This window comes from Acipenser ruthenus, chromosome 10, assembly GCF_902713425.1.
Source record: "Acipenser ruthenus chromosome 10, fAciRut3.2 maternal haplotype, whole genome shotgun sequence".
Lineage (NCBI taxonomy): Eukaryota > Metazoa > Chordata > Actinopteri > Acipenseriformes > Acipenseridae > Acipenser > Acipenser ruthenus.
The window spans coordinates 52290723-52308390 of record NC_081198.1 but is presented as its reverse complement, the minus strand read 5'-3'; the positions used below and the strand labels follow the sequence as shown (position 1 = coordinate 52308390).

The 17668-nt window shown below is 43.5% G+C and overlaps 1 protein-coding gene and 1 non-coding gene across 21 annotated transcripts in view; one reads left to right on the top strand and one right to left on the bottom strand.

The window, feature by feature from the left end:
* LOC117411585 (CLIP-associating protein 1-like) overlaps window positions 1-17668 on the top strand; it is an 82822-nt gene that overhangs the window by 13529 nt on the left and 51625 nt on the right. For 17 of the 20 annotated variants that reach the window (XM_059032593.1, XM_059032592.1, XM_059032598.1 and 14 more), the window contains exons 3-8: window positions 8025-8103; window positions 8777-8880; window positions 9477-9568; window positions 9753-9828; window positions 10832-10929; window positions 11433-11497. In XM_059032593.1, coding sequence (XP_058888576.1) covers window positions 8025-8103; window positions 8777-8880; window positions 9477-9568; window positions 9753-9828; window positions 10832-10929; window positions 11433-11497 — 514 coding nt within the window. Of the gene's footprint in view, window positions 1-8024; window positions 8104-8157; window positions 8510-8776; window positions 8881-9476; window positions 9569-9752; window positions 9829-9930; window positions 10037-10831; window positions 10930-11432; window positions 11498-12827; window positions 12902-17668 lie in introns of those variants that run through there. The other 3 variants (XM_059032608.1, XM_059032610.1, XM_059032613.1) reach the window with 3 other exon arrangements.
* Window positions 7304-7430, bottom strand: LOC117414930 (U4atac minor spliceosomal RNA). The gene has a single exon (XR_004546325.1). It is a non-coding gene; the product is annotated as a U4atac minor spliceosomal RNA (small nuclear RNA).

Below are 17668 nucleotides of genomic sequence, written 5' to 3'. Positions count from 1 at the left end.
AATACAGTGAGCACCATGCGGTTTGCCTTACTCTTTCCAAAGTTACTGTAAGCTGTGTTAGGTCAAGTACAGCAACATACTTAGCTGTTTAGGTCAGAAATGGACCCAGTGAAAGAGTCAATTGTAGATCCCAGCATAATGAAGTCCTTGGTTTAAAATAGGCCTGCAGACCAGATTGTATTTGACACAGCTCCAGAGCTGGTGCTTTACAGCAGCTGTGCGTTTGAACCCTTCTGAAAACCCCCATATACAGTAATACAGTCAACAGGCTTGTTACTGTACTGGCAGAATGCATCAGACTGTCATCAGCTGGTCAAGTGAAAAGGACTCACACAGGAAAATGATGAGGAATGCCTTTTTATGGCTTTGCATAGTAAGAAATGAGGTCACTTTGAGGGGGAAGAAAGCGTGCTGATGTTTGAATGGAGAGGGGCGTTGCTTTTGGGTTCATGTTTGAATGGAGAGGGTGTTGCTTTTGGGTTCATGTTTGAATGGAGAGGGGTGTTGCCTCAGCTACACTCCTGGCTGAAGTGCTTCCACAGTGAGGGGCTCGACTGCTTTAATTGACCAAACAAAAGGTTTCCCCTGCTTCTGTGCACAGTAGACTGCTTGTTTATGAGCACTTTGTGATGCAGTTTGTATGTCAACTATTTTCCTTTTCTTTGTCACGTATTCGCATTGCAATTAAAGTTTCCAGGAGGCTGTAGCCCTCTGTCTAAACCGTTTGAAAGTTGTGATAATGCATCCGAGAGGACACAAAGTCCAGATTGCACATTGCACTGGAAATTCCACAGGTAATTGCATAGTAGACCTATTTATTTTCAGAACTATGTTCTCTTCCAGCTTACCGAAGCAGCAAGTTTCTGCCTTAATGAGAAGAGGATAGATTTGCATACTCTGTTCCAGGTGTCTGGCAGGCATTCTTGTTTTATAAGTCATCCTGTCTTTGACATTTCTTCAGGGTGTTTCATAGTTTACTGGGCTGAGGTTTAGGGGACAATTGAATAATACTGGCAGCTTGGATTCATTTTCGGGGGCTGCTGTTCTAAGGACTGCTGCTATTCAGTTCTCTGATCATGGCAACATGCAAAACTGCATCCAATGAAAACCTCTAAAAGGAATCCAAAAGCTTCCGAGATCTGCAGTACAATACTGCTCTTATTTTGTATTGTTTGTCACAGCTCGCTAATGAGGACTGAATGGCTGCTAGGAGATGTGATGGTCTGTGCAGACCTGGCAGCATGTCCTTGGAATTCAGCTTCTCATGTTCAGTAATGACCAGCGGAGAGCGAGCGTGATCTTATTAGCTCAGTGTGAGGGATATTTCCTTCCCCTTTCTTCCAGTGCTTGTACTATAGGTCTTAGCTGTTCTGTTCATGATGGCATGAGCGCTCATAAAAGGGGAGGTATTTAAAGTGCTCTGGAGACTGGAGTGCTCTTCTCTATTTACAGGAACAGAGGATCACAGACAGCTGCTTTTAAACTGCTTCCCTCCCCATGGAGCTCTGCCCATGTGCCTCAGCAGAGACCCTGCCTGGGTCACACTTAACAGTGTAGCTCTATGATAAAAACCATAACTAATAATGACATGTACTGTACTGAACTGCAGGACTGCCAAGAAGCCGTGGATTTCACAGGATATACTGCCAAGCGTTCTGGATTGCAGGGAGACCATATGGGTTTAACACCAGAGTAGGTGTACAGCATGGAGGCTGTTAACACAGCACTGTATCTCCGCTTCGGATGTTTTTTGCCGACACATTTTGTTGTTGTTAACATTTCAGTCCCAAACAATAATAAACGGAGGAGAATGCTGTGAGCTGGCTGATCTGTTTCGGTAGTTTGCAGCCTGGTTTTCTGTGAAACCCCTTGAATAGTTCTCACTGGGGAGCTTGTTGCAGTGTCCCAGGAGCTCAGCACATACAGGCTTTAACCCGACAAGGAAACAGTTTCTTGTCATCGCCCAGCCTGTATCTCAGCATCTCCACTGTAAATGAACCTGTTCAACTCCCACAAGGAGGCCTTGACGGTAAAACGTTGAACCTTAGCATTGTACTTCCAGTAATCGTAGATATAGTCATAGACTGATAGTAAAGCCACTAACAAAACATAAAGGCTAGCATTGTTGCCATCCGTGTGACTCGCCCTTAATTCAACCATGCGCTCGCTTCCACAACCTCTGAAACGATGCTAAAGAGACCACCCGCCTCTGCGCCTCTAATTGGTTATAATAATAACCATTGTGTAGTAAAACAGGACACCAGTCATTAATACCTCGTCATTAATCACAAGACAAATAAAACACCTCTGGTTTTTACAGTTTACTAGTAAACAAGGGTCACAAAAACTGACAAACAGGGCAGTGGTTTGAAATAATGTAAAACTCTAAAGCTTGTGGTCCATATTCACAAAGCATTACCACTGTCACACGTGTGCACCTTGGTTATTTCTTTAAAGCTTTTTAACATTAGTGTTTGGTTTTCTTATCGCAGTTAGCTGTGCGGTGCTGACTGACTGGTATTAACCTGGCAGCCTACAGCAGCACGCTGTTCCTTCAGCGGCAGAATCCTGCTTCTTATAGGAGTGTCTGCACTGCATTCTGTATAAACCGACTGGCCTGTGTCATGTGTACTGCTTACAATGCTGTGCCATGCTGAAGAATGTTGACATGCTACAGCATAGAGGCAAACTCAATGTCAGAGGGCACCATTTCAGAAGAAAAAGCAGCTTTTCTCTTTTCTCTAATTGCCTGCAGACAACATGATGTGATTGTGTTATTTTTGTTTACTACAAAAGAAACCACACAATATCAGTGTTTGTCCTGTTGCAGTAGGCAGCATCCGGGTATACTGTAGTACATACTGTAGGTGGTTTATACCTCATTGTTTTATTAAGCAGGATTACAAGCCTGCAGACGGAGCTGTTTAACGGGTGACGAGACATGTTTCAGGGATTGTGGTGAAACTGCTGGAGCTCTGCCATAAACATGCCTGCTGTCTGTTAACCGTGTGAGCGGCTCACTGGAGGCGTGTCAGGATGTATGCTCTGTGCTGTGGCATGTACCCTGGAGCTGCTATTGCATTTCACACTGTCTGCTTCTCTGTTGTGGGAGTCTGGCAGTCAGAGACAAAGCCCTGTGTACTTCAGTCGGATTGAAATATACAGTAGGATAGTTCTGGGGTGGGGTGATACAGTAGCTTCTGCATTTCAAATGATGCATTCTCCACTACTGTAACTGTGTGTTTTTTTTTTTTTTTTTTTAAATTTCGGTCATCTAGGTAGAAGCCTTTGATGGTGGGCAATAAGGCAACAATCAATGACAGAACTCCCCCGATTTCTGTTGCGCAAGGGTGTCTTTGTCAACACCGTGGCATCCCGTTTTACAGTTCGTTCGAACGGACACAAATCTCAAGGCTCTTTTGTGACAGCAGTTATACAAGGCAGTACTCGTACACCATGCATCTTGCTGTGTCTTTTTAATATGCAATGGCTGTTTCCTTCTAGTTTGGATAGTTAGTGTGTGTGTGCTCGCGGGTGGGATCCTGCATTGCAGTGAAACAAGCATGAATGGCTGTTAAATAAACAGGCAGGGATCTTAAAAAAAAAAAATGTAGATGTTAAAGTGCCATTGTTGCAGAGGCTTGCTGTACAAAGGAGTGCAGGTCTCATGGTGCGGGAGTTGCTTTCTGTTCATATTTCTCGGCTCTTGTCTGTCTTTGTTAAAAGGTCAGCAAAGGTTTGGTTAGAGAGGACCAGTATGCAGTGATTTTAAAATTATCAGATACTTTGAGGTGAACATCAGGACTGCACAGAGACGAGGCGCGTTCTCGAGAGAAAAAAGAAGCAACAGCACTTGCTTTACTAGGCCCTTTCTAGCATTAATATCCACTTCTGAAGTTTAACAGGTTTTAGGTCGTAACGAGAGCTGACGTTTTCCTTCTTTTTATTTCAAAGTTTGCTTTAGCACAACCAGTCCAGTGATCAGTTGTTCATCCGTAAACGTAGCTACAGTACTGCAGTGTTTTGTCTCAAGAGGCTTGCATTGGTCAGTAAAGGTGTAGCCATAAGGAATGAAAGACAGTCCCATCAGTCCCATGCCATGTATTTTAGGAAATGTTTTTAAATATCTCAGTTTTTAGCTGCAGCAAACTCAGATCTTTCCACACGGCCAGTCCAGCGTTGTGGTTGTTGTTGGGGTTAGTGATGCAGACCAGATCCCTGCAGTTTGCAAAGAGCATGCTTCAGACCTGTAAGAAGATTGAAACAGAACAGGCTTAGGAAGTATGGTTTGCTGTGTGTGCTTCAGGATGGGGACGTTCCTGACGTTTCAGCCAGGGCTCTGTTATTACACAGCCTTGTCCAATTAAGGGTAGCACCGGGCAAAGGATAGGCAGCTTGTAAGAAATGTCAAGGGCAGCTGATAACGGTTCAGGTTTAAGCAGCCATTGTAATGGAGTACACAGGGATGGAAACAAGACTCCCATTATTATTATTTGTTTATTTAGCAGACGCCTTTATCCAAGGCGACTTACAGAGACTAGGGTGTGTGAACTATGCATCAGCTGCAGAGTCACTTACAACTACGTCTCACCCAAAAGACGGAGCACAAGGAGGTGAAGTGACTTGCTCAGGGTCACACAATGAGTCAGTGGCTGAGGTGGGATTTGAACCGGGGACCTCCTGGTTACAAGCCCTTTTCTTTAACCACTGGACCACACAGCCTGTGCAATGGGAGCCTTATTTCCATCCCTGTACATCTTTGTTTTTGCAGCACATGCCCACCATGTGATTGGCTGTATTTCAGTTGGGTGTGTTGGTGTACATGCGAAACACACTGTTTCTTTGAACTGCAATGACATATTGCTGTTGTCATTCAAACACACCTGATACAGGTGCATTCAAGTATGTTTTTAAAGTTGCAATGGTAAGGCTGGGAACAATAAACAAACAACTCCCATCTGGAATATCCAAAAGAAAAGCAGGATTTTCCGAATACTGTACCGGTACATCTTGTGTCTCGTACAGCGAGAATGACCTTCGGTCTGCTATACGATAAAGTGTAGAAAGGTAGACTGCAGCAAACAGACATCCGTGGATGAATTACATACAGTTATACATTGAACAAGAGTGTGGGACACGGCAGCTTTAATTCAGAGAGACAAAATAGGGTTTAATACACAACCAGAGAACTACAGTACATGTCTGCTTCACACAGTTGTGCAGATTTAGCACGGCAAGATGGAAAATACCACAAAAGCACAGTAAACAATGGGCAGAGTCAGCAGACAGTCGTTTTGAGATTGAGAAGAGCATGCTGCTAGAAAGATGTCAAGATGAAGGGTCCCTCTCTCTGATTTGTTGAAGAGGAAATGTAATGCAGATGGGCAGTGCTGCCTGTTCCAGTAGTGGAAGTGACGGGGTGTGCATTGAAGAAAGTGAGGAGGAAGGCTCTGACTGTGCAGACAGACCCTGCAAGGCTGGGGGGAGCTGGGGGGAGCTGTGGAGACTGCGGCAGGCAGGCTGCCATGTGGTGATCTGGCAGACGACCAAGTCTGGAGTATCTGTGTGCGTTTTAATGGAGTCATTCATTACAAGTGCAGAAAATGGCTACCGATTTCCCAGAAACTGTGTGCAGGATCCTTGTGGGTCCGGACTGCAGCTTTGTTTTATTGCAGGATCCTTGTGGGTCCGGACTGCAGCTTTGTTTTATTGCAGGATCCTTGCGGGTCTGGACTGCAGCTTTGTTTTATTGCAGGATCCTTGTGGGTCTGGTCTGCAGCTTTGTTTTATTGCAGGATCCTTGTGGGTCCGGACTGCAGTTTTGTTTTATTGCAGGATCCTTGTGGGTCCGGACTGCAGCTTGGTTTTATTGCAGGATCCTTGTGGGTCTGGTCTGCAGCTTTGTTTTATTGCAGGATCCTTGTGGGTCCGGACTGCAGCTTTGTTTTATTGCAGGATCCTTGTGGGTCCGGACTGCAGCTTTGTTTTACTGCAGGATCCTTGTGGGTCCGGACTGCAGCTTTGTTTTATTGCAGGATCCTTGTGGGTCCGGACTGCAGCTTTGTTTTATTGTAGGATCCTTGTGGGTCCGGACTGCAGCTTGGTTTTATTGCAGGATCCTTGTGGGTCTGGTCTGCAGCTTTGTTTTATTGCAGGATCCTTGCGGGTCCGGACTGCAGTTTTGTTTTATTGCAGGATCCTTGCGGGTCCGGACTGCAGCTTTGTTTTATTGCAGGATCCTTGTGGGTCCGGACTGCAGCTTTGTTTTATTGCAGGATCCTTGTTGGTCCGGACTGCAGCTTTGTTTTATTGCAGGATCCTTGTTGGTCCGGACTGCAGCTTTGTTTTATTGCAGGATCCTTGTGGGTCCGGACTGCAGCTTTGTTTTATTGCAGGATCCTTGTGGGTCCGGACTGCAGCTTTGTTTTATTGCAGGATCCTTGTGGGTCCGGACTGCAGCTTTGTTTTATTGCAGGATCCTTGTGGGTCCGGACTGCAGCTTTGTTTTATTGTAGGATCCTTGTGGGTCCGGACTGCAGCTTTGTTTTATTGAGGCCATGTGATATGTTTCAATTTAAAGGAAGAAAAGGCTAGGTTTTTGATGGATAGTACATGTTTTATTTGCAGTGAATTCAGTATGTGTAGTGAACAGTATATCAGACTAATGTCAAGCCTCTATTTTAGGTGTAATGGGTTTTTACTAATAAACTTTGTTTTATCATCATAAAGTATGTTATACTTTTTTTTTTTTTTGTACTTTTATTTGTGACTAGATTCCGCTTCTTGTACAAAACACTATTTTGTTTCCCCTGTCTGGCAGCATAATGTACTGCATATGAAAAATTCTGTCTTGTCAGGCTGGATTTAAAAAATAATAATATAGAGGGGTGGCTAAGCATTGAATCACATGTGATCCAGAAATTATTATTATTATTATTATTTGTTTATTTAGCAGACGCCTTTATCCAAGGCGACTTACAGAGACTAGGGTGTGTGAACTATGCATCAGCTGCAGAGTCACTTACAATTACATCTCACCCGAAAGATGGAGCACAAGGAGGTTAAGTGACACACGATGAGTCAGTGGCTGAGGTGGGATTTGAACCGGGGACCTGGTTACAAGCCCTTTTCTTTAACCAGTGGACCACACAGCCTCCTATGGACATAATTGCTCCATAACTCCAGAAAAGTATCAAGTGCATTGCATTTAGCACAGTACTAACATGAACCACTAGAGGGCAGTGCTGCAGCAGCATCGAATTCAATCCAGTATTGTTTTCCTTTAATAAACAGTAATAAAAAGGGTTCCAAAAATTGCACCATAGCCCAAGCTAGTGCTTGGGTGATGCGAATGTGTTGGTATGGTGTTAGCAGGGCTGCTCTCACTAGACGTTCATTGAACAGCCACGCAACCCCAAGACAAGGAAGGTTAAGCTAGAAGCAGCTGGCACATTGATAGACACAGTAAGGGGTCCACTAACCAGTTATGGTGTGTAAATGACAATGTCAGTTATCTGTCTATTCTTTGTCATTTTGTACACTTCAGTGTATTTATTTGTTATAAATCCACATTTTTTGAGAATGCAAGCTCAGAATATTCTGATTTTGTGTGGTTTTCTTACAAAAATACAATACCCATAATCCTTTGCAAAGTTCATTTGAATACATGCTTCTACTGGAGAGGTGATCTTGGATGACTCAAAATACAATTGTTGAGTATGAAACAAATGCTGTATATTATCAAAATGTAGTTTTTAAAAAAAAATATTTCCATTTTAACATTTATTTTAATATATTATAGCTTTTGAAAGTAATCTTAAAATCCACTGATTTTGTGTTAAGATTTGTAAGGTTTAAAAAAAAAAAAAGGGTTCATTAAAGTCACGCCAACTGTAAAATGAGACCTGTTGATTTATTTAGATGTTGTTTTATTCCAGAATTAGAGTACATTTGGTTTCAGTGCTAAAAGCTTCTGTAATTCAGTAGTTTTTCAGTGTATTTATTTCGTTTCTTCTGTTTTCCAGGTGGCTTTGCTGGGTATGGACATTTTATCTGCCTTAATCATGCGATTACAAGAGCGCTTTAGACCCCAGATCAGCACAGGTAAGAGCCGCACGTCTTCACTGAATGCACGTGATCTTTAGACCCCAGATCAGCACAGGTAAGAGCCGCACGTCTTCACTGAGTGCACGTGATCTTTAGACCCCAGATCAGCACAGGTAAGAGCCGCACGTCTTCGCTGAATGCACGTGATCTTTAGACCCCAGATCAGCACAGGTAAGAGCCGCACGTCTTCGCTGAATGCACGTGATCTTTAGACCCCAGATCAGCACAGGTAAGAGCCGCACGTCTTCGCTGAATGCACGTGATCTTTAGACCCCAGATCAGCACAGGTAAGAGCCGCACGTCTTCACTGAATGCACGTGATCTTTAGACCCCAGATCAGCACAGGTAAGAGCCGCATGTCTTCGCTGAATGCACGTGATCTTTAGACCCCAGATCAGCACAGGTAAGAGCCGCACGTCTTCGCTGAGTGTATATACATGATATTAATGTACAGTGTGCACACAATCTGTTTATTTTTAAATGCGCTGCTACCTTTAACTTGCAATATGATCAGTCACTGCTGTATAACCCTGATCCCCTGTAACAATACATCAGCACAAAGGGGTTGATCAGCTGGTTTACACACGCCCCCCCTGCATTCTTCATGCGAGTGCTGTTACAGACCACGCCTTCTAATGGGGATTGCTGTTGTTGTTTTAATGTCTTGCAGTCCTGCCAAGTTTAATTGACAGGCTAGGCGACGCAAAGGATCAAGTTCGAGACCAGGATCAAACTCTGCTGCTAAAGATCATGGAGCAAGCTGCTAACCCACAGGCAAGTGCCATACAGTGCAGTGAGAGCAGTGATTCCAGACTGCATTAGGGTTCCACTCCCTGGGGCCACACCCTCAATCGTTCTGACAATGTGTTGCTACAGACAGCCAGGACTGTCCTGCCACGCCCCCTTTCAATAACCCAGGTGTGATCCTGTGGCTGGATTAGTTAGCTGTTCTGTCACTGTGTGTGTTTCTATATCGCACACACACACACACTCTGTTATACACAACACAGCATGTGCAAGTCAGTGAATAATTAGCATTGGGAGTCAGTTTCTTTAGTAACACATTTATTTTTTATTAAACGATTTAACTGTAGATAATAATAGGAGAGGAGTTCATAACTGAAATCATAGATATTGTTTAACACCTTTCAGTTTAATACATATTTTGAACGTGCACATTATTTTGTTTCACTGACTGGCTCTAACCTACTCATGCAGTATATCTATATATATGTATATATGTGAGAGAGAGGAACGTAGTGCAATGGTGAGTGAAGTTGGGTTATATCAGCTCAATGAAAGGGTAAGGTGTGTGAAGTCCCTGCTGTCTCTTTACTGTGAGATGCATTTTGTTTTCACTGTGCCTGCAGTATGTTTGGGACCGAATGCTGGGAGGGTTCAAACACAAGAACAACAGGACCAGAGAGGGAGTCTGCCTCTGTCTTATTGCAACATTAAAAATGTGAGTAGAGTCCCATCCCAGTGCACACTGATCTCGTCATCTCTGCATGCTTTAACAGTGATGCAGAATAGCTTGTGCTGTCAATCATGGGAAAGTCAGTGCGTTCCGTACTGCACTGTGAGCTTCAGTGACACTGATGTTCTGCAAAATCCACTCAATGCTGCTTTTTTATTTTGTTTTTCAGATATGGAGCTCAAGGTTTAACACTAAGCAAAATTGTACCGCACATATGTAATTTATTAAGCGATCCAACGAGTCAGGTAAGATGTTTATTATAATGTATTCAAATGCTGTTTATTTTATTTTTTTTAAGTTATTTATTTTTGATATCTTGAATAACTCTCCAGTGAAATGTTTACGCAGGGCCAATGGAAGCTGTCTGCACTGGTATTGTTTACTGACAGAGTCCTCCTAGAGCCCTCTGTTGGTAAAATGTGGAACTGCAAATACATTGCTGGATGTTTCCAGGTTATCCTCTGCTTTCTATGGTGTCTTGGACTGTGGCCTGGGTGAAATGTAGTATCACAACCCCCCAAAACACCCCAAACAGACAGGGAGTGGCAGTTCATGTATTGATTTGGGTATTAATGCATTAAAAATACTGTATCAGTTTATAGCACATCCAGCTTTGACATCAAAACCCCCTCCGTTTCAGATGAACCCATGCTCTCTGTTTAGTAACACGGAGCCCGGCTCTCTGTTTAGTAACACGGAGCCCGGCTCTCTGTTTAGTAACACGGAGCCCGGCTCTCTGTTTAGTAACACGGAGCCCGGCTCTCTGTTTAGTAACACGGAGCCCGGCTCTCTGTCTCTGGGGGAGTTTCCATGTGTGGTTATTTACAGGTGAAGTGGTGATGCGCGTGCACCTTTGGGAGAGCAGCTTGAGAGGATCAGGTTTGTGGCTGAAAATAAATCTGCAATGTGTCGGGCCTTTTCATTGAGCTCAATCGCAGTGTCTCGAGTACAATCAGAACACATGGAAACTCCCCCATTGTAAAGATGTGCCCATTATCACTCGTCCAAGCACAGGGTTCTTACCCTCTGTAATAACATATAAAAGCACCCCCTTGTCGTTTTCATCTTGCTTTGTTAATCCACATACAGTACTGAACTCTTTGTGTTCTGCAATGGGGAAAATGCCTGAAAGCCTTAAATGTAGTTAAACAGTGCCCTCTTCTGGCTGCTTGTATTATTACAGCTAGGTTGCACCAGTATTCCATTTATTTAACACTGACTTGCGTGTTTGTTTTTGTTGCTGCACAGGTTCGTGACGGAGCAATGAACTGCCTTGTAGAAATTTACAGACATGTAGGGGAGAGGGTGCGCTCAGATCTCAGTAAAAAGGGATTACCCCAATCAAGGTGCGTATTAACACGTCATACAGAGATTAACTTTGTGCCTTATTTTTACCAAACAGCTTCTTGGTTTTGAAACCTAAAGAGGGGGTTTTAAATGGTCAAGTCTATTATAACATGGAGGCAGGTGCCTCCTGACTGTCAGTTTATACTAACAGATTAGAAGTGTGCGTGCATGTGTGTGTGTGTATCTACAGAATAGATCTATGCGTGTGCGTTGCATGTGCATTGCAGGTACAGGAAGTAAGTGTGTGTGCGTGTGAGAGAGCGACAGAGAGAGGTTCTTTAGGACAGGTGACTGCTTATTCAAGGTGCCTTTCTTTGACTTGTTGTGTTTGCCTGCTGGTAAGAGCAGGTTGGTATAAACACAGTATTCTTTTTTTCTGTGAATTGGTCTGGTTAAAAGGGTTCATCTTGTTATATCATTTGATATGCATTTTCTCGGTCATGCTCTTTTGAATTCAGGAATAAATGGAAATGTTACTTTTTTCTTTTTTTCTCCACAACAGATTGAATGTAATTTTTGCAAAATTCGATGAAGTGCAAAAGTCTGGGAACATGATGCAGTCTTCAGGTGAGTCATAAATCCACAGTTAATACTGCTTCAAGGGAAAGTATGAAGGAGGTTTGAGGTACTGAATCTGTTAGATGGCTTTCTGATTTGTTTGATCAGTATCTTTGAGGCTGAAGCACGTGCACATTCCCTTTTAGTAAAGCCATTCCTGTTTTTATTAATGCTCAGTTTGTTTGTGGTTTTGGAATGCAGCCTTCAGGATACAATAGCAAGATCAACACTGGAGGCGTGACCTTAATGAACCCTGCATGCAAAATGTAATATGTCCAGGGAGCGCTGTGCGGGACGCGTCCAGGGAGCGCTGTGCGGGACGCGTCCAGGGAGCGCTGTGCGGGACGCGTCCAGGGAGCGCTGTGCGGGACGCGTCCAGGGAGCGCTATGTGTCTCCGCTGCTTTGCAAAGCTGTCTGATGAAATGCATTTTAGAATGAGCACAATCCAGTCATTGCAAACTGTGGCCTCAGTATCAGGGCACCTAGTGTTCTGTTATAAAGATTACCAGAGGTATATGTTGTCTTACTCCTGAAACCTCTACTGTACATAAACTGGCATTTGAACTACAGTAGTTGTGGGTTTTTTGGTTTTTTCTTCACTCGCCCAGATGGCTGCTTATAAATGTTTAAAGAAGTTCACGCTGTCTGCTGAATTTGGAGAAATGCCCTCCCTATCATGCGCTTGAAAACGTCCTTCAGAATGTCATGGTGTCTGGCACAAGCGATTGTATTGGAAAATTGATTTGTGGTTCAGGAGAATTTTCATTAAAGGTGTAAGAGCTGAGCACCACCGCTGTGAGAGGGTGGCGCGGGGCAGTGCAGTTGTGATAAAGGACCTGTGTGCTGTTCAGAGCCTGTTTTAGTGCACACGATTGCTGCCTGGTTTAACTTTTCATATTGTGGTGTTGGTCATTTTAAAGTCCATGTTAAGGCGTTTTTCTTCTGCAGTGCTGGGTGCTTTCCTGTGGAAATGGACGTGGAAACTCCAGGTTCCATTACAGATGATAGATGAGGGATTAAAAAAATAAATACCGGTACATAAAAAAACATTGCCTCTGTGTGTAACCCAGAGTTTATTCGACATACAGACGTATAAACAGAAAAGCTCGCTTTCTCAACTGCTGCAGTCCGCTGTGCCTCATTACCATGGAAAGAATGCCAGCTGTCTTGTAAACTGAAGGCTGGAGCAGAGACATAGATATTATACTAGCAGGAGATGGGCTGTGAGAAGCAGGAGGGAGCGGCAGGCTTTTATTTTGGAGAAGAGTGGCAGTTGTCGTCTGTGAGGTCACAAGACTAGGAAAAGGGTGGGTGAGATTCTAAAGGGAGCTGTATCTAGGGCTCCTTGCACAGCGCACTGTGTGTGTGTGTGTGTGGAGAAGGAATCCTCTTCACTATGACTGCCGGAGAAGGTAAGATTCTAAACTGGATGGCATTTTTATTTTATTTAAAAGGGGGATAGGTAATCGGGACTCAGGAATGCGTGTCCCTTACGGTTATCTTACAAAACTATGGCAATTTCTGTGTCATCGATCAGCAGATGATTTTGTGTTGGTATGCTGAAAAATCTCCTTCACTCTGTCATAGTGTGTCACTTTTTTGTATTGCCTCTGCTATGCTGAGTTTAAAAAGAATAACAACATACCGGCTTCATTACAGTTTCATTTGGAAGATGCTTTGCATCTTCTGAAAACAGGCATGTGCTTTTTTTGTAATATTGGTGTCATGCAGTGCTGTATTCTTCATGACATTTAAAGCCGTGTTTAGCACTTTGTTGGGATTTAAAACATTTTTGTGAGAAATGAATTGTGTTCATATACAGTAATACTAAAATGAAGTGGCAGAGCCTGTGGTGTTGACCTCATCACTGGCTGATCCTATTGAGGAGAATGGCTGGCATTCCTGTTTCTCTTTGAAGAGCAGTGCATTCTAGACAGAGTGTTAGGGATGGAAATGGGTGACACGACGTAACCCTGAGTGCGGACCACGCTTCTGCACCAATTCAACCAGGCTAATGTTTCATCCTGTTTACATTGTAAAATGGAAGAGGGTGCCACTCTGCTGGGCTGGGCAGCGTTTGACGTGCTTTTCCTCTCGGGAGGTGGCCATCCATTCATGGAAAACAAGTTTGCTTTGGAACAGCCCCGCGTGTCGGATCAGAGCAGTTAAGCTGTGACATCTGCATCAACTGGACTAACCTACAACCCATTATCATCACACAACTACTGCCATCCTGTCACGTGCTGTACAGAGAGCCTGGGGTATAACAGGGATGGAAATAAGGATCCTATTGCAGTTTCACCCGTCCCGTGTTTTACTACGAGCCACAGTGTATAGATCACAAGCTCAGGTATGTCTTATTAAACTCCTAGCAAAGCCAGGAATGGATCAAACTCCTGTGTATATATCAACAGCAGCCCCCCATGTGACATTAGGCATCCTCACCCAGTGAAGGGTTCATAGAGTGGTACATGCTTGGTAAATGGAAATGATGATTAGAAATAATCAGAAGAGCGATGAGAAGCCCTTGACAGAGAGTTTGTGTAAATGGAATGGATCCCCTCTGCCTGGGGAACATTGCATTGTCACGTGTCAGGATTGGGACAGAATGCATCTGCGGCCTGACCACCGGAGATCAAAGAGGAAACTGTTGGGTTATCTGTATATAGTTACAGTAGTTCGAAAGCTGAGTGGTCCATTGAAGACTATAGTCCCAGACCATGTGTTTTTCATAACCGTTTATGATTTCCATTTGATTTGCTCATTAGATAGGTGTTACAGTAGCTCAAGGGCTCTGCCGCCTTCTTGATAAGATTAAAGATGTAATTATTGCTTTAGATTCCATTTTTGACATCCTCTTTGAAAACAAATGTTATTAGTGAAATGTGCTTTGTTTGTGTTGCTTTGGCTGGAGAGCAGGTTACCAAGGACGTGCTTGAAACAGAAACACAATCTGAATGCAGCTTTTGTTCGCTTTCCAGACAAGTCCATGAAGGTGTTCTGTGTGTGTCCTGAATAGCCTGCTGGCCGTGTGACCTTGAAATGATGAATAGATCCCTTCAGGGGGTTCTGAATACTGGGGAAACGCACCCTCTGCCAGTGCAGTGTTGAGTTTCATTTTGCGATGGGAATGTTTTTGTCATTTGTATTGGGAGTGGTACACACAGTCCTCGCCAGGAAAAGAAAAAAAACAAAAACAACAACAGTGGTGGTATTACTCAGGTGTGGGTGTGGGTGTGGGTGTGGGTGTGGGTGTGGGTGTGGGTGTGTGTGGGTTCCCATGATATCTACCATGCCTGCGGTAGTGATAATATAACATGGCTACCTGTCATTTGAGGGAATTCAAATAATTAAAACACATTTTAAATTAAGACAAAACCAGAAATGTAGATTGTGTGTACATCTGCAGTGTAATATAGTCCCACATTTAATTTAACTTCTTGATCACTTATTAAAAATAAATTGCACATCTCTGTTTGTCTGGTCTTATCTACCTGCTTTTCTAAAAGTTTTCATGACTGCCAGGAGTACATTATTGCTGGTTTTAAACTCGCTGTCAGTAGAGATGTTAACACTTCTACTGTTAAATTATGTATTTAGTCCAGCTCTCTGAATACTGGTCCTAAATTGAACTTCTTGCACTGGCATAAAATTCCCTTAATGTTGAGATTTTTTGCACTTCTTTCCTTAAAATGAATGTCCACATTTTTCTTTTAAGTACATTAACAGCCCATGCTGCCGTTTCTTTGTGTTTTTTTTTCAATCTTCATTTTCTCCTATTTCATTTAGCTGTTCCTCATCTACTGTTATGTGTCTACGGCAGTTGCTGGTGCTATTTTATTTATTTATTTTTTCAGGTGGCTGCTGTCTTCACTCAGAAAGTTGGTGTTGAACCAGTTATCTTTTTTCATCCCCAAATATATTAAAGGAAATAGGTGGAATGTCACTCATTTTTGGCAGTGGTTTTATAACTAAAAACAAATAAAATGGCAGTTTGTCATGGAATTTATAATGCAGTGATGCGTAGTGATTTATTCAGTGTGAAGCGGCTCATTAGTATGCAAGTCATGCTATACACTATAGATACGGAAGGTCATGTGATGCTGTTTAACCAATCGGAGGTTGTTATTTTTCCTAGCTATGTTATGACTGTATGTATATCTCTATAGGTTGTGTATGTGCACCGATGATCAGACGTGCCTCAGTGTTGCAATGCCTTGCTGTAGTACTGTCTTCCGGACTTGCAGTATATATGCAGACAGCAGCAGGTGCAGATTGGAGTTCTCATGCTGCTGAATCCCTGTTTCGTGGTGTTAGCGGGATGTCTTTTGGGAGGAAGCACCTTCAAGTGTTCCTGACACAGCAGACATCTAATAAACTACTGATATAAAACAATTCTGTAGAATCATTGTACTGAAATTCATTTGCATTTCTGGTACGTTCAGAGCAAGAATCTCTGTTTTGTATTCCAATCACAGCACGGAAGTATACGAGCATGTTTTTCTTTGAGTGCTTGGCCTGTCCAGCTGTTTGCAGTGGGAATGTGGTGCTGGAGGCTTGGCCTGGGATAGATCTTGCTCCAGTTCTATAGAATTGATTGTTCTTTTTGTTTTTCTGGCCTGTAATACTTTTCTTTTGTGTTTTTGTAAATGGGGAAAAGCCCAGCTTCGCTCTGCTATGCTGACAAACAGCAACTTCAGTCTGGCTGTTTGGTTATATAGCTGCTAAAACCATGCAAACCAGTACAGTGTTAGCTGCCACACAGGCCCACAAATGCCCTGGTTAGATTACAGCTGGCAAGGGACCCAGTGAAGGGCTGTACAGAGACTTGTGGTGTTTTAAATTCATCTGTGATTCTATTCACGGTACACAGCCGGGTTGAATTTCAGTAATAAAATCATCTGTAACTGAACGCCTGAGTCCTGCATTGTACAGGGAGCCACGTCCTTTTCATTCTTGTTATATCCTGTACTGCAGTCTGGTAGATGTTAAGATTTCAATAGCACTCTATGGATATTTAATCAGTTCCCGTGCCGTCTCTCAGCTTCTGTTCAGATGAACCCAGTGGAAGCGCTCAGTGCAAGTACGTATATGTTGGAGTTTATTCTGTAAACATGAACAAAGTAGAATTGTGACAGGTAAAGATTTGCTTGAACCTCTGTGCTGTAGTTTCTGAATTGCATGCGGTTAATGTACTTAATGTAGTGAATAATATGAGTGCTGCACAACAATAGAGCCATGCCTGTGAAGAGTCTTCCTTTCCCTTTCTCACATTGGGACTGGGGTAGAGTATTCCATTCCCTTCACATTGGGACTGGGGTAGAGTATTCCATTCCCTTCACATTGGGTCTGGGGTAGAGTATTCCATTCCCTTCTCATTGGGTCTGGGGTAGAGTAGAGTATTCCATTCCCTTCACATTGGGACTGGGGTAGAGTATTCCATTCCCTTCACATTGGGTCTGGGGTAGAGTCTTCCTTTCCCTTTCTCACATTGGGTCTGGGGTAGAGTATTCCATTCCCTTCACATTGGGTCTGGGGTAGAGTATTCCATTCCCTTCACATTGGGTCTGGGGTAGACTATTCCATTCCCTTCACATTGGGACTGGGGTAGAGTCTTCCTTTCCCTTTCTCACATTGGGTCTGGGGTAGAGTATTCCATTCCCTTCACATTGGGTCTGGGGTAGACTATTCCATTCCCTTCACATTGGGTCTGGGGTAGACTATTCCATTCCCTTCACATTGGGTCTGGGGTAGAGTATTCCATTCCCTTCACATTGGGTCTGGGGTAGAGTATTCCATTCCCTTCACATTGGGTCTGGGGTAGAGTATTCCATTCCCTTCACATTGGGCCTGGGTAGAGTATTCCATTCCCTTTCTCACATTGGGACTGGGGTAGAGTATTCCATTCCCTTCACATTGGGACTGGGGTAGAGTATTCCATTCCCTTCTCATTGGGTCTGGGGTAGAGTATTCCATTCCCTTCTCATTGGATCTGGGGTAGAGTATTCCATTCCCTTCTCATTGGGTCTGGGGTAGAGTATTCCATTCCCTTCTCATTGGGACTGGGGTAGAGTATTCCATTCCCTTCTCATTGGGTCTGGGGTAGAGTATTCCATTCCCTTCTCATTGGGTCTGGGGTAGAGTATTCCATTCCCTTCTCATTGGGTCTGGGGTAGAGT